The sequence below is a fragment of the Amphibalanus amphitrite genome, unplaced genomic scaffold, assembly GCF_019059575.1.
Source record: "Amphibalanus amphitrite isolate SeventyFive unplaced genomic scaffold, NRLGWU_Aamphi_draft 000022F_arrow, whole genome shotgun sequence".
NCBI lineage: Eukaryota > Metazoa > Arthropoda > Thecostraca > Balanomorpha > Balanidae > Amphibalanus > Amphibalanus amphitrite.
Window position 1 is genome coordinate 79,051 of NW_024881518.1, and position 20,452 is coordinate 99,502.

The window sequence follows — 20,452 nt, forward strand, 5'->3', positions numbered from 1 at the left end:
CATTAAATCATCAGCAAAAATTACGAAAATTTATTAAAAATGCAGACAACGTTTAAAACAATAATCATGACAACAATTGGAAACAATATTTATCCTTAAATTTTCTATTTTACGTCAGTAAATTTATCTCACAAAAAGCAGCGACCTACTCTGCGACAAATGCTGCGCCATTATCACATTTGGCGTTTCCGCACATTTTTTGCGTGATGCTGATGCATTTCAAAATTCTTGCAAAATTCGAATTTACAGAGTTTTTTCTTACTTCAGTGCAAAATTCGAATTTACAGAGTTTTTTTACTTACTTCAGTTTGTTTGGGCCATTGTTTTTATGGTGGACGTTCGGGGGTGGTAAATAGAGGCAAGAGGGTAGGTACTATTTTGAGACCGCAGTGCAAATTGTGGCACTTTTTATCATATTTTTCAAATTCTTGTAGATTGTAAATTATTAGATCATGTGTAGTCGACTACAGAATGATGTTCCACTTTTCACAGGCAATTATTTGCATGGAGTGGTAGGCTGTGCCACATCACACGGGCTCAGGCTGAGTTCACAAATTATAGCTTTGTCCCAATGCTCACAATCGACACGCTTAATTGTGTGATAAACGGCACAACTTAGCGCTCCGGTCAAATGATAGCTTCTGAGGAGTGGAACATCATTCTGTAGTCAACTATACCTAATTTATATGTTTTTTGAACAAGTTGTTAATTTCTTTTGGGTTATTTAGGGACACTAAGCTGCATGCCCCACTGCGGTGCGAAATGGTCTAAAGACCGAAGCACCTAACCAACAAAAGAAAGATGCCCCACTGCCACTTCTCCTGTTCTGCCGCCGTCTTTATACAGGGTATAAAATTCATATAGCTTTAAAGTACCAGTAGATATTATAATTCATGACTTGAAGAATAGTTTCAATAATTTTAATTGCATTGGCAATGAAGATTGGCCTTAAATAATAGTGTGTTTAGTAAAATTGTGACCCATCTTGAAAAAAAAACTTCTGTTTCCAGATTTTCGATTTGTGCAATTCTGGTATAAACCATCCAGATCTGGTTACACAAAGCTGCAATTGAACAAGTCATGAGTGGTAAATTGGCACCCAGTAAGAGCACAGTGTATCTGGCAAATTTGCCATTTGCTCTCACTAACAGTGACATTCATAAGCTGTTGGAGAAGCATGGACGCGTGGTTCGCGTCACCATCATGAAGGACCGACAGACGCGCCGCAGCAAGGGCGTGGCCTTTGTGCTGTTCCTGCACCGTGAGGAGGCAGCGGCGTGTGCGGCCGGCCTCGACGGCCACCAGCTGTTCGGACGCACCCTGCGGGCCTCCCTGGCGCGCGACAACGGCCGCGCCGCCGAGTTCGTGCGCCGCAGGGAGTACCCGGACAAGTCGCGCTGCTACGAGTGCGGTGAGACGGGCCACCTCTCCTACTCGTGTCCCCAGAACACGCTCGGGGAGCGGCCTCCGCCTCCCAAACGGCCGCGCAAGAAGCGCCGCAAACCGCCGGCGTCCTCCGCCGCCGGAGGCGCCGAGGAGGAAGACGAGGACGAGGGAGAGGACCCGCGCGAGGAGTCGCTGGCGGCCGCCATCCGCCACGAGCAGGAGCTGCGGGAACGGGAGGCGGTCGGCCACAGTGGACAGCGGTCACCGCCCAGGGAGGCGACTCCTCCGGACAGAGAGTCCTGGCTGCGCTCAGAACTGGAGCTCAGTGACTGAGGTGGACAACTGACAGCTCCTTCATCGTACGTACGGAATGGACTCAAAGGGCTGTTGTGAGTTTTTTTATTTGTTGGCTCGTGATTAGGTGTAAGGTACGTCCTATTCCATTTTAGTCATTTAGTGTGACGCATATTTTTGACAATGAATACAGTGGTGGTAGTGTGTATTGTTTGTTCATAATGAAAGTCCATGATCGATCACAATAAAACAAAATAATAACGTCAGTTTTGATAAAGCCGATGAGCTTTGCTACCAATCTTGTAGAGCTGGCCTCAGAACGCTGAAATGTTTACTGCTCTCGACGGAACTGTCCGAGATAATTGATACCTTTACGATAAGATCCGTTGAAATCGTGAGTCTCTTGTGCTGGTTTCGGGTCTATTGGTCGTGGCGAAAAATACTGAAGCTATCTAAATATGTTCTCCCCATTGTGTCCTTCCGTTGATGTATGTATTTGCTTCGATGCCTTCTTATCCTCGACGTACCGTGATATGGCTTATGGCATCAGTGGAGGAACTACACCGGCATCTGCTTGCCTGGCAGTGATATCTCGGTAAGTCACAACTCACAATCGTTCCATTTCAAGGTGGGGAAAATACAATCCCGCTTTGGAAGGACGGGCGGTTGGCGTTACTTGCGCTCGCTCTGAAATTTATTATAAGTGAGACGCCGCTGAAGCTCAGCACTGAAATTTGACAACTTAAGTTTTGTGTTTAATTCCAGATAAGGTATCGGGAAGAGTCGCCAGGCCTAAAAAGAGGTTTAACTACTTCACACGTTAGCGATTTAGTTTTATCAGAAGTTTGGAAAGTTTGCATTCTGTGTACAGAAATATGTTTTAGATTTTAACTGTAAAATGACCCAGTATCCACGAAGCGTTGTTCCGCCGATCTACAGTTTACACCGTAAAGCCGTACACGGTGCTACTGTCGTGTTCCAGCCCGGCGGCTCGGAGTGTGGCGGTCGCTGGGCGGCGGGTAGCGGCTGCCGTCGCGCTGAGTTGGCGGCGGCCGGCGCCCGTCAGGACGGGTATTCCTGGCCGGCCGGAGACGCTATTTTGGCGGGGCCCATCGGTCGGAGTCGGCCCAGACGATCGGTCGCTGCGGACGCAGCCACAGGTGAGTCGCCGCCGCCCACCGGCCGCGCAGACGGAGCCCACCTCCGGGCAGGGATTGACCTCGGTCCAGCCGGCCCTGACCTCGGCCTGAGCAAGACCAGACCTCGGTCTGGGGATGTTGACCTCGGTTCGAGGCCGAGCAGGTCCTGACTTCGGTCTGAACCGGCCCTGACCTCAGGTTTAATCGACCCTGACATCGGTCTTAACTGGCCCTAACACCAGGCTTAGCCGACCCTGACCCCGGTTCAGACAAGTGCATTGGACAGTGACCTATGTCAAGCATGCGCTTTAGGCTGGGCCCAGGTCATGTTAACAGCTGTCTTGTCATGTCACTAATCCAGGCGAAGATGTGGCGTTGGTGGCTGTGCCTGTTTGTAATTGTACCTATGCGTGCGTGTGTTTATGGTTGCGTGTTATTTGGATCCGTGTGTGTATGTGTGTTATCCTATGGCTCTGTCAGATGTCGCTGTTTGCGACATTCTTCTGTGGCTCCTTCGGAGCGCATCCGATGCATTTGGACTGGTGCCGAGCCGGGGCTGGACTGGTGCCGGGTATTGGTGGAGTGGTGCGGACTGCAGATGCAGAACAGCCCAGGACAGGGTCCGGACTGGTGGTGGACGGGGCGGGGAAATGCCGGACTGCTGCCCGATGGCACTGGTCTGTGTGGAATGGAACCAGGTTGGATTGGTTCTGGGCTGGTTGTGGGGTTGGAAATTGGAATAGTGTCTGGTGTCTGGCAGGGACTGGTTCCCAGTGGTGCTGGCCTATCCTGGACCGCTGTGGGCTGGTGCAGGCTGGTGCCGGCGCCGTGCAGCGTCCCGTCTCCGCCAGACCACTCATCGCTGGCCCTCCGCCAGCTCGCGGAGATGGCTCCGGAGAATGGGGCGGAGCCCGGTCACCGGACCTCGTCTGCCAGACCGACGCCGCGCTGGAGCAATCGGCTCACCGCAATTCAGTGTTTTGACGCTTCCCAGCATTGCGTAATGTAGTTTGGAGTACTTATAATTTTCATTTGATACCGATATCGGACTGTTCTTGAACTAGTCTGTTTCTCTTTCATTGGCTTCGGTTACCTCTGCTGAATCAGAAACGAATTGGATCGCAACGATGCCTTCTCGGTCCACAATCACATTAGGATGCCATAAATCCTGAAAGTGAAGGTTGTTTTGCCTGTATTTGCATGAGTGTTTTGCTGAAAAGTAGAACACACTTGAAAATGCATGGAATTCGATAAGCATTTTCTTGGAAATTTACGTCAATATCTGCATTCTTCCGCGCTCCGGGAATATCTAAAACCGCTAAAACATATAAATTACAGTAGCATTATCTTTATCGCGGCCTGAAAAGCATGGACGGTGGATAAGAAAACGCTAACAATACCTATGAATGTAATTGTATCATTGTCTCATTCACAGAATTATTCACTATCGTGAGCATGCACACTTTTCATGTAGCATTTTATTCCCGAATGAATGAAGCCGGCCATTGGGTTATCCCCTGGCAGATGGAAGATTTCAGCCGGATTTTAAACCTTCAGAAGGGTTCGGGATTAGCTACTGCGTCCACTTCAATGCGTTATGGCACGACATTGCACACGATCCGTTCTTGCCTAAACGCTATCAAGATTTTTCTGAACACCACAAACAGGCATCAATCACAGCATAATGAATGAAATCAGCGCAAACAATGAAAGCTCAACGTGATATGGTAAAGATCAGTCTCAGCGTTACGTAATGAAATCAGTCCGGCACATCCTCGAAAACTGGCTGAGGAAACTTTTTAACAGAACTGATGTGTAAGTCATGTCTTTTCTCCCGCTCTCGGCTTATTGTATTTATCCAATCAGAATCCCAGCAGTTTGTATGCCTGCCCCCCCCCCCCCCCCGCCCTCGTCGTGTTCGGGGCTACGATTGCCAGCCCTAACTCATTGACTGTGCTAGTCTGAGGCACGGGGAGATTGCATATCGTGTGGACGGGGTCCGTGACCAAACCAGCAGGTTAATTGACCAGATCAAGCCGCCCTAGACCCATAAGCCCTGTCACTGTGTGCCGTTTAAGTGTATAAGATTCCATAAGTCGCTTATAACCGGACAGGTGACCTCAAGCTGTGATTTCTCTTCCAGATCGAGTCACTCGATCGTGCCGGGGGTGCGGTCCTTGTCGTTCGACGAGGACGCGCCGCTGCCTCAGCTGCCGGCCTGGGTGGCCGACCCGCGCCGCACTGTACCGCCAGACGGCGCCGACAGCGGATCAGGTGAGCAGGTGAGCACGGCGGCTGATGCTCTAATGGCAGCTTGCAACTTACAAATGGTGCTCGCTAACTCGCCTGACGCCAGGGCGATGTTTCACGGCCGCGCGCTGCAGCGCGCTGCTGTATTGGTGCAGCGTTTGAGACGAATTCGATTCGACCCTTCAGCGTTGCGAGCGTCCGAGTTTGTTGATGTTTCCCAACGCGCCGCTGGTATGCCGTAGCTCCCAGCGCGCGCAGCGTCGGGACGGTGAAACAGGGCCCAGCTACCACCGCACCTTTTTTTTTAAAGAAAATACACTGATAATTCAGCTGCTGTCGGACCCACGGCGACCCTGCCATCGTCACTCAAAGAGCAAAAAACTTACATTATTCACAGCCAAACCAACACTCAAATTTCTCATTGTGAAGATTGATGTATGAAATTGATTTTGCCGGCTCGCCCACTTATAAGAAAGTTTGCGGTACTGTGGCCTGCAAAGGCGGCAGGGCTCTAGCGCGCGGAAGAAGATTGCAATTTCGTTCGGGGATTAATAAGCTATTTTCTGCTGGGACTCGTCTACTGTCGTCTACCACACTGACGTTTGGTCACGTGGTTACTGTTTGGGAATTTCAGGCAATTTTGTTTCTTCGAGAAATTTTGGGGCATATTTCGTAATAATTTAGAAATCAATAACAATTTTTGAACAATTTGCTGGTTTACTTCTGTGCTAAGGAAATAAAATTTATTATGCTAAATTTTACCACGTGACTGAATGAACAGTTGAGGTACAGAACACACGAGGGAGGCTATCTGTCGCTAACGCCCACTTTTATCTTCGCTTTGCATTTTGCGTCTCTGTAATTTGTGGATTGTATGTGGATTTGTGTTATTAAATGAGATAATCTCTTACAAACCAGCAAGGCGAAGACACTTTCTGCAGGGGTCCTGGCTCGTCCTTTTTTCTGGACTTGGATGCAATGGATTCATTTGAGGAGAATTTAGATGAACGTGAAGGTGATAACTGTTCAGGTTATTCTATTTTTACTTTCTTATGTGGTACTGTATGGTATGCTCTGAAGTGAGTAAATACAATAAGTCTGATTTATCGTCCAAGCACAAATTTTGCATATTCTTGCTGGTACTTACCTACTAACCTACCTGCTACCTACAACCTACCAGTCTACAGCTACAACCTATAGCATACCAACCTACAACCTACAACCTGCCAAGGCTCTAAAACATAACCTACAACCTAGATACAATTTCTGCCATTGCATATTTGTAGCAACCGAGCCACAATTGATGATCAGACCTTTTGTAAGTAAATAGCGTGATTTGATGTCATATCCAAGTTGTGACTTGTGAAGCATGCTCATTGCTCGTTACCTAAATGTGCTAAAATTGTTCTTCTTGAATCACTACTAAGCAAAACACTTAATGGGTCTGTACTCTGTTATCATGGCTAATACAAAAAAAAAACTCAGGAGTTATGATGAGCTTGAAGGAGAGCCTTTTCAAAGCAGCCTCGGAAACAGTTCTTTGAGCAATCAGCTGATTCGTGGCTGTACAGTGGACAATTTATAGCACCCCAATATCAATTTTAGGATAAGCGAAACTGTGGAAAATGCAAAAATTTGGAATTTATTATTAGAAAATATCCAAGTATCATTCCAGTGTCTCAAAATTGAGTTTTGTCTTGGGTGTCAGAGGGGAAAATTACCCACCAAAAAGAGGGGAGAGAGTGGAAAACTGCTGATTCGATTAGATCCAAAAAGAGTGAGAAACAGCATAAAGCATGCATTTTATTCTGGGGTGTAGAATGTTTGATGCTAAACGGGGCATCCACACAACTGCTCTTTCTATATGTAAAAAATCGGTTTTCTTGGTTGGGAGTGGAAAATTGTTCTTAAAAATTGGTGGTGACTGGTGAGAGCGAAAAATGAATTTCATTTGGATGTCATTTCCCACCCAAATCGACAAATTTTGGGACATTGTATCATTCCCTCCTCAATTGTTAGGTACTTACATTTCCACCCCACTCAAATATCATTTATCTCTTTGTCTCTTTGTGGGTATCTCTTTGTGGGTATGGTTTGTCATGAGCACTTATTGGTCCTGCTGTTATTGCCTCTTAAACCCCAGACAAGTAACAAACAGACATGTAAAGCTGACATCATCTGCTGCCCTCCACCCACTGCAGAAATGGAGCCCACCGACACTGATGACGACATTGACATCCGCGGCGACCCGGCGTCTCTGCCACCAACTCTGTATGTGTTGGAGCTGGCGGCGGGTGTGCCGGCAGCCACGGTGGACTGGTACATCAGCCGGGTGCAGGGTCGCCGCCGGACCGGCGGTGCTGAGCTGCTCGTCAGCGCCCAGCCCCAGCTGCCGGGAAAGGTAGGTGACTTCTGTCTCCAGATCATCTGTTGATGTGTATGTCAGATGGTTATACATGTTGGTGGCATAAACAGTAAATATATGAACAAGTGGAGCACTGAAGGGCACTTTTATTCACTTTTTCCTCATTGACCATTTCTTCTAATAGCGGATCTTGGCATGTGATTTGGTTACATATTATCAGTTGATGTTTAAATGGCTCAACGGCAGGCTGATAGATCACAATAGACAACAATTAATTTGACATGTTTTGTTACATACGACCTTGATCCTTGAACATGCATTGCTGCATGTTGCAGGGCTTGGTGCTCCATCTGACCGCATCCCGTATCAAACTGCTCGAGACCGCCGAGCGCATGGAGCTGAGGAAGAAGGACCGGGACGGTTACCTGCGCGACTTCACCTGCGCCGAGCTGGACGAGTTTCTCGGCGAGGGTGGTGTGGACGGTCTCCTAACCATGTGCGAGAAACAGCGGATCGTGCTGCACGAGCTGGAGCACATCCGGGCGCGCTCGGCCGAGCACCAGCTGCCGGGCTACCCGAGCATCCAGCTGTTCCCGGGCCAGAGCGTCACGCGCCTGCTGCTGCAGGAGGGCATCATCGCCCAGCTGTTCCCCGTGCACGACACGGCCGAGCTCGAGCGGCTAGGCAAGTCGTGGTACGCGGCGCTCTTCCAGCGACAGCCGTTCGGTGAGACATTCTCCAATCTCCCCCCCCCCCCCCCAGGCGTCCTGTTGTCTTATCGCCCCTGGATTAGCTGATGGATTATCGTAATAGATTACTGTAACTACTAGCTAAGCCATGTTATCGTTTAGGGCAGCTGACTTTGACAAGCTTGGCAACGGATGGATCGAGCATAAAAATGAGCAACTATGTTTTCTTGTTGATATTCGTAGAAGGTGCCTTTTCCTGCGGAAGGTAACAATTTCTGTTAGAACAATCTTAAAGCTGAGTCACAATCGCGCCATTCATTTCAAATATCGTAATATCATGTGATTCAATGTGTTTAATCGAACCGCCCTCCCTCCTGTGTATGGACAGAGGACATCCGCGCCTACTTTGGCGAGTCGGTGGCACTGTATTTCTCCTTCCTGGGCTTCTACACGACGGCGCTGTGCGGCCCGGCGGCACTCGGCCTGCTCCAGCTGGTCTTCTCGGTGGACACGCTGCACGAGTACGCTCTCTACTCGCTCTTCAACATGCTCTGGGTCACCGTCTTCCTCGAGGTAAGTTTTTTGGTCCATAATTGAAGGCTGTGATATGCGGCTGTTTGCGATTCCGGCGAAGGTGGTGCAAGCGACTTCTGAGTGTAGTAGCATGCTATAATTCAATCAAATCGTGCGTCACTGATGCGGCGTGTGGTTCTTGTCACTTCAAAGCGGTAATAAGCTTTTTTTAGAAAAGTCTTGAAAGCATGCATGCAAACACCGGGACACCGTTTGTTTTTGTGCGGAGCAGGTGTGCCATGTTCCCATTAACGCCTCTCTGACGTGTTCGCAGGCGTGGAAGCGGAAATGTAACGAGCTGGCGTACGTCTGGGGCGTGATGGACAAGACGCAGATGTCGTTCCTCGAACCACGGGCCAACCACCGCGGCGAGATGGTGCGGGACGAGATCACTGGACGCTACATGCCCTACTACCCGCGCTGGAAGACGCTACTCAAGGTGAGACCATCGAAACAATGGGACTGGTTCTCAGCTGTCCTGTGACAACGTATCATGTTACTGACGAAAGTCCGTCGTTCTATTCGCGGCAGCAAGTGTCCGGTCGGCAGTGTGGTTGTGATTATGAATAAGTCGGCAGATCTACGTCATGGCCCCCAAACGTGCACTGTGGCGCTGTGTTCGATACTGACGGTACTTTACTGTACCTCTGACGGGTGTCCGTCTCTCTGTCTGCCCGCAGCTCTACCTGGTCTCCATCCCGGTAGTAGTGGTGTGTCTGTTACTGACTAGCTCTGACGGGTGTCTGACGCGTGTTCCCGTCTGCCCACAGTTGTACCTGGTCTCCATCCCCTTCGTTGTGGTTTGCCTGATACTAACTGTACCTCTGACAGCTGGTGCCGTCTCTCCCCGCAGCTATATCTGGTCTCCATCCCCTTCGTTGTGGTTTGCCTGATACTAACTGTACCTCTGACAGCTGGTGCCCGTCTCTGCCCGCAGCTATATCTGGTCTCCATCCCGGTGGTGGTGGTCTGCCTGTTCGGCTCGTTCTACCTGATGCTGGTGTCGTTCTGGGCCGAGGAGTACCTGACGCTGCACCGGGACCAGTACGGCGGCAACCTGGCCGCCGTGCTCATCATGCTGCCGTCCGTCATCTACTCGGTGGTGGTACTGGTGCTCAACCAGTACTACAACAAGATGACCACCTTCCTCACCGAGTGGGGTCAGTCGATCAGCGCTCAGACGGATGTCTAGTGTGCTGGCGGACCTTGCGACCGCCTCCCGCGCTGGCTTAGGGTTGTCACCGTCACACGCTGGCGAAAATTTTGCCTCGATCAGCGGTTTTTAGTAGTCATGCGTTGATTTGCCGTTTTGGATCTGGATAAAGGCACTAAAGGTAATGGTAGGACAGCTGCATTGCATGTGCTGAAATAGCTGGAACCTGTACAAAGTTTAGCAAAGCAACTCGTTCGAGCTTATCGCTATGATATCCTTTTGCTGTATGGGCTCGTGGAACAAAAATATGTATATTATTTCTGAAGAAGCCACATCTATAGCAAACCCATTTTGCCTGCCAATGTTTTCAGTGAGATCCAAAAGCTGTTCTGGTTTTTCACAACACCTTACACGCATTATCACAAATCACAATAGGCCGCTAGCTAGAGTTGTCCGAGCAGAATGTGCGCCGGTCGGTGTGACTACACAGGGCCCGAGCGGGTGACGATCGCAGGCTCCTCTCCCGTGACTCGATGACTAGACGTGGGTCGAGCCGGAGCGGTGTTTCGAGCCGGCCAGCTCAAAGAACAGCAGCTCGTGGAACTATTTGTAAGTTTCACTACGATTATACTGTTGACATGATACTTGACTGAAGATTTGATGTGTTTCAGAGAATCACCGCACGCAGAAGCAGTTTGACTACTACCGCGTCATCAAGCTGGCACTGTTCGAGTTCGTCAACAGCTTCATGTCGCTCTTCTACATCGCCTTCTACATACAGGACTTGGAAATGCTCAGAGGGGTAAGTGGCCGGCTCTAGGCTCTGACTCTGAAAGGGACAGTCTGGAACAGCTATGAACGTTGGAGATTCCCTGTGGGTGGAGATAGCGTGGTCATGGGTGTCCAACGGGAAAGGGTGGTGTTTTTTACCACAAAGTCTATGGACTCGTTGAATATATCGATGTTTCGGTCCTTTTTTAAACTCAGTTTTGCAAGATAATGTAACTCTGTTCCAGTGTAATTGCTGAAACGTGACAGCATTAGCATTAGCCAGCGACGTCGATTTGAAACTTTTTCATTTTGCTCTTTTCACGGACCCACATCATGGCTCCACATCCCATTTATCGTCTTTCAGGCTGTGACCGATTTAACGATTCTGTTACAGCAACTGGCCGTGATGCTCATCATCCAGCAGCTGGTCAACAACTTCCAGGAGGCTCTGCTGCCCATCGTCATCCGCACCACATACTCAAAGGTAGCGTGCGCGGCGTAGCTGGTCCGGGGGCCACCGCAACTCGCTCAAGTTACAGGACAATGACACACGGATCCCACAATAGTGATGTCTCGCATCATTACTCCACTTGGCGCCAATGGACATTGACAGTCCTGGCGTTCTGTAACACAAATCGTCCTCACCATCATAAACCACCACATTGACGTGCTGTCTGCCGTCTCCAGGTTCAGGAGAAGGTGGTGACCAAGCTGAAGGAGCACAAGCTGACCCGGAAGCTGTTCGAGAGCCGCACCCTGGACGCGGTGGACGCTGATGACGCACGCGTCAGAGTGAGGACGCTGGAGCCGGACGACCCGCGCGTGCAGGATGTGTCGGAGCAGCTGCAGCTGGAGCCCTACCCGGTACGTGGACGACTGGAAGCGCACACAAACCGTCCCGCGCGCACACACACACACACACACACACGCTTTCATGGTAGGGGAGAGTGGGGTAATTTGGCCGCTTTTTTTAGAAAACGATATACCTTGAAATTGACGACACATTTCTGCATTTTCTCAACGCTGGCAGGTGTCGCATTCATTTTACTTTACTGGACAGTGAACTTGAAATGATAGAGTAATTACTCATATTGAAATTGTGACGTATTACAAAGGTCTGCAAGGCGGCCAAATTGCCCCACTAGCAGGGTTATTTGGCCGGGGGTGTGGGGCAATTTGTCCGTTGTTAGTTTGCGGTCGGGATTTTCTGTTATATTGCGAGTCAGCTTCAGATTCAGCAATGACGTGTGTCCTATGACGCATTTGCCGCATTTTGGAGGTTGGCTCAGGGGTCACAGGGATCAAAATAGCCAAATTAGCGGCTCTAGATGCGATCACAGTTTTTTACGAATAACTTTTGAAGTAATCAAGCTAGGCCAAAACTTCGAGTACCATCGTAATTATCCCGTCAGTCCGCATCGAAAGATATATGTGTTGACCTTGAGAAGTCAAGGTCAAAGGTTGACCTCAGGTCACGTTGCATCAGGTCGCTTGACCTCAAGGTCACGTGATTTCAAGGTCATCATGTATATCATTCGATGCGCCTTGGCGAGCTGAACAGAATGAGACCATTTGTGCGGCTGTACCATTTTTATGTAAGGATTAATTAGCAAAAAACGTTTGGTAACCTTTGATGACGTCACATGCTCTTACAGTTGACCAATCGGAAGTAAGGCATCAAAGTAGTCAAAGTTGGTCATGAATCATGTCATTTATGGTACAATTGACCATGAAAACTCTGCCGTCCCAGCATAGTGACCATGAGCGCACCGGCCAAGTTGCCCCGCTAGTCCCGGCCAAATTCCCCCGTATTGCCATTCTGAAAATTTTTGTCTATAAAGTCATCACGGCTTTACGGAATTAGATAAAATTGCTCTTGGAACCGCTGAACACCCCCAAGAATGGCGCTATAATGTCTGAATTCGTTTGTAGCCCAAATACTACATGTTATACAACTTTGTAAACAGAAGTAAAAGTGACCATTTTCTAATGAAATTAACGTTTTATTAATTTTGAATAAAACTACGAGGGGTAAAGTTTTGACATTTGTCCTCCAGTTATTTCTACCCATGACAAATGAATAGAGACTAGAGTTGTTTCACTCACTTTTATTAGACTCCGTACAGGTGGGGGCGGCCAATTTACACCACCGGCCAAATTACCCCACTCTCCCCTATATCTGGTCCCACAGCACAGCACAGCACAGCCGGAAAAATGCCCTCGGCCTTTTTAGTATGTTTGAGCTACCTGGTGAGTGGCAAGCTTGGTCAAAGCACTTTTGCAAAGATGTTTTCAGTGTTAACTGCACTTAAATTCGAAATAGCAGACACGGCAGCGGGCAGACGGGCGATTGCAGCGCCACTCCACGTCTGGACCTGTGGAGAGAACGGGAACTAGTGTTACGGGCTGTCCTTCACACAACGTAATGCCGTTTTATGTCTTTTTTCACCGTTTTAGTTTCTACGCATGTGTTTATTTGGTGTACCTGACTGATGCCAGCAAGTATTCAACTATGTCGATTTTTGAGCTGTTGCGTGTTTCAGATACATATCGAGTAACTGCCCGTTTTGGCCTTTTCGTAATGAAGTTTGTCATATTTTTCTCCGCATTAGACATCAGTCGCACAGTACTACAGAATCGCTCTACTTATCGTTATCGACCATTGCAATAGTCAATGACCATCACTGGGTAAGATTGATTTCCCAACGAATTGTTATTTAAGTTCCAATTTAAGTCACAAACGCCGCACTCCGTATTCGCTTTTTTAATGAGCCTTCTACACTTCCTTGTCGGCTGTCGCCTCATGCATATTACATTAACGAGTTATTACAATACATGTTCACATTCACCATCTATGTGCCTGATAATAGCATATCGTATTGTGAGATACAGTCATACATATCAAATCCACTTGACTGAAAATACTACCCGCTTGGGGCGGGGAGATGATGTGCTGGATTTGTTGAGTGTTTGTAGCTTATGTCTAAGTTCCTCAATGTTACCACATGTTATTCAGTTGGTGTTTGCTTAGTGATGTTATGGTGTGTCTGGTCATCACTAAAATGGCCTGTACTGAAATATTTTTCCTCAGTGAACTAATGATCATCACATCATTTCCGCCATATATCTAGAAACTGGGCGGAAACATGGCTCATGATTTTAGTCTGTTCACAGTCACAGCGGTTGATCCCTTTCCTCTTGTCCGTCATAGTTATTAGTCATTTACTGTTGTGCGCTGGCTGGCAACGCAATTGCGGACAGTAGCGTAAGCGTGAGCAGCAAACGTTCTACTCAACGGTATAATAAGGCGCTAAGTTTGAATTTTTGTGAAAATTTCCGTTTTTATTCCTGATCGTGACTCGTGAGTCGAGTTTATAGGTGCAAAAGGTGCAAAAGTATGTGCCCATTATGTGCTATATATTATATTATGTGCTACTTTTATCAAATCAGGGCCGGGAGGAGGATGAGCCCTCCTGTAATTGGGACGATCAGTGCCCGTTGGAGGGAGGCCTGAATAAAAAAAATGTCCATGGTCCACCTTCTTTGACGAATGAAAGCTGTAACAATACTGCTTTCTATGTATGATTGCTTGATTGCTATCGTACGGGATCAAACAGCGGCCACACAGTGTGCAGCCAGTCTCATGTTCAGTATGTGCGATGCAGTGTTTGTTCCAAGTGAAAGGAACTTCCCTGCAGTTTACTATGGCTCGCCGTATTGGGTTCACTGTTTTGGAGGTCCCCAGTGTTGTGACGTTACGGCTGGGGTGCGGTAAACATACGCTATGTCACCAGTGCAGACACTGTGGCCCGTGCATTGGTGAGGAACTTGTCGATAAGTACACACTGAGGCATTGGCGCCGCCACCGCCCCAACACTTGGATATCGCTGCATTGAACAATGCGAGTATGTAGCGCGTTGCATTGATCTGGTAGGCATCCAATCGCTTTACCGCAGTATCGCCCGCGCTAAGCTCAGCCTAATGCCGGTTATCCAATCCGAGGTGGAGCTCGGCTGCACCGTGTGCTGCCATCTGAGACCTATGAGTGCTCCGTACAGCCGGTATCGGCGCCTCTGCCCGGACTTGTCAGTCAAGTCGTTTAATTGTAGAATAAAAAATTGAGTTTCAGACCGTCCCCCGACATGCAGCGATCCTGGTTTTCCGCGCAACATGCGATGCGTGCTCCATTCGCTCAAGTATTTTTTGGATCGCACAAACTGAAATAAAGAAAACTTTCATTTGCACCACGGCAGTGCTATTTTCCGCGACTGCATGCCTTCTGGGTGGATCTGATTACAGACAGGTAAAGAACGTATTTAGACCAGTTTTTCATACCGAAACATACCGTTTCTAGCCTTCTATATATGGTCTGTTCGTAGTTCGATTGTGTGGACCATCACAGAAAGGAATCTTTCCTTGTGACCAAGGTCACCTTCGGTAGGTGGCCGGGGGCTCGCCGTGGTGGTGGGGAAGGCACACTCCTTCGACTGGCTGGTCACGGTATGAGGTGAAGGGTGCCAGTGGCCTTCCTCGCCACTCTATGCCGAACCGTTTGTGGTGATTCACCGACGATCGGGAATGTCAGAGTATCGCAAAAGGGTATACGGTCTGAAGGATTGATGGCATACACTGGGGAAGAGATGTGTGAAATGAGGGGATTGAGTATTTTCAACGATGCAATGACTTGGGGGTGTCGAATCAATACCATGCCTTCCGTGATCGTGAAATGGTCCTTTATGGCTCAATCCAATATTCATTGATTGAATGGCCTTTACATTTTCGAATGTCTAGAACTGCTAAAACACATTTTAGTGCAACTCTGTGACCTCGAAGGTAGTTCGAAATCGAGATAACAGTATTGCAGACATGGGTGTCGATTTCTGACGAGTTGTGGGTCTCCGAGCTCTCCCAATTCCACGCCGGCTTGACTTTGGAGCCGCAATAAAGTGCGCAGGTCAAGGTCACCACTAGGGTTGCGGCGGATTGGTAGTGCTCGGGCACCCGCAACTCGGCGGAACTCAACGCCCATGCTTGTAGAGCTTGTCCAGAAACCTCAGACTCGGACGATTTTAGCAGAAACCTAATCATATTCCGAGATATTCGGCATTGTTTTTATTAAGATCGTGTCAAACTTCTTTATTTTAGGTTATTGCGCAGAGATGTTCTGTAATTGTGCTAATCAGAGCGCTCTTCAAACCCCCAAAAGCAGTCAATCTACCCTGCTAGTTTTTGTTTGGACTTCGTAGAAGTTTGTTGGACGATTGACTTTTATTTTCGATTTCTTGAAGAGTTGGAATATAGGTAAATTTTGTGCATGATAAAATTCCTATAATCAGACTGCCTTAACTACAAGGTTCGATATGGTTCGTGCACGTATGTAATTTATGAATTTGATAACCATTCAATCTCCTCGATTCGTAACTAGTGAGTAGTAACTATAAAAAGCCCCACCCGGCCGGTTGGTGTCAGTGCCGTCGAAGGATGCACTCGATAGTGGGTGCGGCCGTTTGGTGGATGCCGCCACCTACCAGTGACCGCTCGGCTGAGTCACGGGCACCGTCTTTGTGGGAGCATCGCACCGCGATGAGCCGTACACGAAACACGGCGGTAGCATGACCGATGTCGCCGATAAGTGGTCGAGCATTCATTGGGCCGATGTCCTTGGTTCCGTTTTCCTGGCGAGCGGTCGCTTCGGGCCGGCCCGGCGGTCAGTCGCCGAGGCTTTCCTGTGAGCGTGAGGACGCGGCACCATGACGTACGGCGACAGGAAAATGGACGGGTGCGGGCAGCGTCCCCGCCGCCGACACTCCTCACGCGAGAACTGGGCGCTCGGGAGGGAGCGGGACCTCGGCACCAGTGACAAATGATTGTCACAGGCTCTGTTCGCCAGTAGGAGGGGCGAAGTGGATCGCATGGCTGGCCTTATTTACCTACTGAGAACATAAAAAATTGTTTTTTGACGTTGCGGCGCTACTTCGAGTGTGGGCTGCTCAGCTAACACGCCATTAGGAAGTTCAGTCGCGTTTTGTTACGTCTGCCATTCCAGACCTCCTCGTCATTCAGGGCGGTTTTCCTGCCCGTCTTTCCCTAGTCATCGCTGACGCCCATCTTGTGACCTCACGTGCTGTCGACAAACACTCGTTACCTGTGCTGACATTTCGCTTCGTCAGCCGCGATGGGCGAACCTTTGTGATCGTGTCAGGGGATAAATGATAGATCTGCTGCTCCGACTTATCACGGGATAGTTTGTCGGCCATTTTCGACTGGTCGAACATCAGTACCAGGTATTATTTTTCCCTGTATGCTCTGCAATCGTGCATACATCAGCCGCTGGTTATTTTAGCTACCAAACTTTCTTCATTTAGGTACTACGTTGTGCTGTACTCTCGGAATGACGAAATGACTACTTAGAATTCTTGATTCTCCGTCGAGTCGGCTGCATATTAGACTGACCGCACAAGGTTTCAGAGCTCCTGTGTTGTTATTTCGCTATGTTCAGGGCTTACCTGTGCCGTATACCGCGGTAAACGGTCACACCGAGGTAGTACGAGCGACGGGCCTCTTCCGGAGGCTTATCAGAAAGGAGAAGTGATATCTACTATGAAAATGTAAAAATGTTTGTCATGAAAGTGTGATTATGTATTTTGATACCCACCCGCATAAAAGCGATTAGACATTCTTCTGAAAAGACTGCGTTTTTCCATCAGCTTTTGCTGTTTATAGGGCACATATTCGTTTTCAGCATGAACGCTGCCTGGCGGAAAAGAGAACAATTAAACTAACCAGTCGTGAAGGGTGACTGGCTTATCATGACGATTTATGTTTTCACAATATCTAGGCAAAAGGAAGCCACATTATCCGTGAATGTAAAATGAGGTCAGCATCAGAAGCGTTACGTATAGAGCCGCCTCATGAGCGGTGACGGAACTGACGAAAGGCATGCCTGGTGGCTTAGTCGCCCGCAGGCCACTTCAGTTTTCCCCGTTTTGCTCTGATGCTTGCGGTAATATTGCGTTTGACGGCCCATAACGCTGGCCGACGCATAAGGATTTTGCAAGGTCGCCTACTTCCAAAACATAAACATTGACTTCATTCACGGGATCGATAGAAGCGTCGACCCCGTAGGTCCCGCTGTGCTTTGCTTCAAAACACCCATAGCGCTGTCTGCGCGCTGGCACCCGCGCCGGGAAGCCCACTAACCCCCTTCTACCCTCCTCTCCGGCAGGACACATCCGACGACTACCTGGAGATGTTCGTCCAGTTCGGCTACGCCTTCCTCTTCTCGTCCGTCTTCCCGATGGCCGCCTTCTGGGCCGTGTTTAACAACCTGCTTGAGATCCGTGCGGACGCCTTCAAACTGTGCAAGGTCTACCAGCGGCCGCCGGCCAAGAGCGTGCGAAACATCGGGGCATGGATGGTGAGTGGTGGCGCGTGGATGGACTGGTTGGGGTGGCTGGTGGCTGGTGTGGGCCTTTGACTGGGTCGGGATCAGATTGGATGGGATTGATTCCTTTATTGACTGGGCTTGTTGACCTAGAAACTGACAAGACGATGGGCATTGATTATTGGAAATATTTTAAATGGATGGTTTGAGCTGCCATGCTGTCGATGTGGCTGGATCTTATTCATCACTGAGAGACCGGCGCCCAGTGGCGCTGCCCGTTCCGTACCACTCGCACCAGCGGCCGTGCTGTTTGGAATGTTCTCCCCAACTGTTTTTTTTTTTCTAACTACACCGCCACCCATTAATAGGTGACCAGGAGTGCCCCCTCCCTCAGCCCAGCGACTCACAGAACCTTACTTTACCACCAGAGAAAACATAAAAATGGCAAAGTCGCGGCACTCCCTGCTAAGAAACGGAAAACAACTCAGAATAAGCAACCAGTCGGTAAGAGGAAGTCTGGTTAGTTAGAAGAAAAAAAAACAGGGCAAAAGATGTCCCCGCTGAAAGCAGCGGGAGACTAAATCACTACTTCCATTACTATGTTTTATGATGTAAAAGAACACTCATTCAGGGTTAGTAAAGGGACACATACATACATACAAAGCACAGGTTCTGGTCAGTATTCTGCAAAAGGTCATGTGTGACCGGATGAACCCTTCCAGCTAAGCAGAGCTTGTTGCTGGTCGGGGTCACCGGTCACAACGCCGTAAGGGTGGGTTCGGTGTAAGCCGGTGTAAGCCACAGTGACTATGGCTGACAGGCTACGCTACACGAGTAGGTGTTTGGAGGAATTGAACAAAAGACTACAACGTGATACAACGCATGCATATTATTCTATTTGAAAGTACCTTATTTATTTGCATATTTTACTATTGATTATTGATCTTATGTAAACAAAAGCTACACAGGGTGTTCTAGGAAATACTCCTTACTTATTTTCTTTACTTGTAATTTAGACATGTTGATAATGCATTGAGCGTTGAATTGAGTTGCCATAATTTTATTCCAGATGCGAGGCCCAAGCCATGTTACATTACGAGTGCAGTATAATCTTTTTATAAATGGTTCAATGAACTGTTGACGATTTCTGGTCCTTGAATCGCTAGGGTCACTAAGGGTAAATAATCCACCAACAGATGATGGGAGAGAAAAAGAAAGTTTTCTGTGCATTAAGATAATAGCCTGCTGTTTTGCTATATTATGAACTTTGAGAAGCTTGAGGCTTTTGAAAATTTCCTCTGTGTGTGCTAAACGATGCTGATGAGTAATAATACGAATGGCTCGCTTCTGAAGCAACTCAATTTTGTTCAAGTAAGAAGGAAATGTGAATCCCCACACCACACAACAATAATTGATATATGGTAAGACCAGTGAATTGTACAAAAGAGTTAGCAAATGAGTATCAAGGAAAAATTTTGCTCTGCTCATTACCCCAATGTTACGACTGATAACTGTTGTTAAGTGGTCAATATGGAGATTCCATTTAAGGTTCGGATCTATTATCATTCCTAAGTACTTGACTGATTGAACAGCCTCAATAGGATCACCATTTAATGTTACGTTAAGTTCTGCTGGATTGAGTGTATTATTGTAGATTTGATACACTGTTTTCTTTGTGTTAAGGCTAAGTTTATTTGCTTGCAACCACGTGCATATAATGGGCAATTCAACATCAATCATATTTTGAAGCTGGAACACAGTTCCACTTTCAAAGATGAAGACCGTATCATCTGCATACAGTAAACATTGTGCTGTTTTACAAATATTTGGAAGATCATTTACATAAAGTAAGAAAAGCAAAGGACCAAGAATGGAGCCCTGGGGTACACCAATGTTAACATTTTCTATTGAAGATCTTGCACTGTTATATTCTACACACTGTTTTCTATTAGTAAGGTAAGATTCTATCAGGCTAAGTGCTTGCTCAACAATGCCATATTTGCTACATTTTCTTATTAGTATGTCATGATCTACAGTATCAAATGCTTTTTTTAAATCGATGTACAGAGCTATGGCAATGTTGCCTTTTTCAAATACTTTCATTATTGTATCCTGCAGGAGAAGTATGGGCATATATGTTGAAAGTGACTTTTGAAAGCCAAATTGGCTAGCAGACAATATATTATGTTGCAGGAGATATTCCATGAGTCTTTTGTGAATTATCTTTTCAACAAGTTTTGAGATATAAGGCAAAATACTTATTGGTCTATAGTTACACATGCTGCTTTTGTTGCCAGCTTTGTAAATAGGTTTGACAACTGCAATTTTCATGTTTTCTGGGAAGATACCTTTTTCCAAGCAGAGATTAACCAAGTGCACAAGTTCAGGTATTATTGTAGAGTAGGTAGACTTGAATATCTTTGCATTTATACCATCTATACCTGAGCC

The 20,452-nt window shown here is 47.8% G+C and overlaps 2 protein-coding genes across 9 annotated transcripts in view; both read left to right on the forward strand.

Moving 5' to 3' along the window:
• Window positions 1–159: 159 nt before the first annotated feature.
• On the forward strand, window positions 160–1,942 carry LOC122391493 (zinc finger CCHC-type and RNA-binding motif-containing protein 1-like). Of its 2 annotated transcripts, none has more exons than XM_043385510.1 (2): window positions 160–370; window positions 1,011–1,942. In XM_043385510.1, exon 2 carries the CDS (start codon window positions 1,081–1,083, stop codon window positions 1,717–1,719), a length of 639 nt encoding a protein of 212 aa, XP_043241445.1. In that variant the 5' UTR covers window positions 160–370; window positions 1,011–1,080; the 3' UTR covers window positions 1,720–1,942. The 2 variants fall into 2 exon arrangements, with proteins under 2 accessions (XP_043241445.1, XP_043241438.1); XM_043385503.1 differs by having other exon boundaries at window positions 170–366.
• Window positions 1,943–2,182: 240 nt separating this feature from the next.
• The window catches only part of LOC122391480 (anoctamin-10-like), a 33,317-nt gene continuing 15,047 nt past the window's right edge, over window positions 2,183–20,452 (forward strand). Inside the window, exons 1-13 of one of the 7 annotated variants that reach the window (XM_043385446.1) lie at window positions 2,183–2,275; window positions 2,663–2,840; window positions 4,963–5,101; window positions 7,271–7,470; window positions 7,770–8,160; window positions 8,512–8,696; window positions 8,971–9,135; window positions 9,634–9,856; window positions 10,521–10,651; window positions 11,015–11,104; window positions 11,308–11,484; window positions 17,846–18,037; window positions 18,433–18,508. In XM_043385446.1, coding sequence (XP_043241381.1) covers window positions 7,273–7,470; window positions 7,770–8,160; window positions 8,512–8,696; window positions 8,971–9,135; window positions 9,634–9,856; window positions 10,521–10,651; window positions 11,015–11,104; window positions 11,308–11,484; window positions 17,846–18,037; window positions 18,433–18,508 — 1,828 coding nt within the window. In that variant the 5' untranslated portion in view covers window positions 2,183–2,275; window positions 2,663–2,840; window positions 4,963–5,101; window positions 7,271–7,272. Of the gene's footprint in view, window positions 2,276–2,662; window positions 2,841–4,061; window positions 4,635–4,962; window positions 5,102–5,848; window positions 6,085–7,270; window positions 7,471–7,769; window positions 8,161–8,511; window positions 8,697–8,970; window positions 9,136–9,633; window positions 9,857–10,520; window positions 10,652–11,014; window positions 11,105–11,307; window positions 11,485–17,845; window positions 18,038–18,432; window positions 18,509–20,452 lie in introns of those variants that run through there. The other 6 variants (XM_043385430.1, XM_043385457.1, XM_043385490.1 and 3 more) reach the window with 6 other exon arrangements.

Coding starts and splice junctions, on each gene's coding strand:
- LOC122391493 (XM_043385510.1), top strand. CDS start 1,081: ATGAGTGGTAAATTGGCACCCAGTAAGAGCACAGTGTATCTGGCAAAT.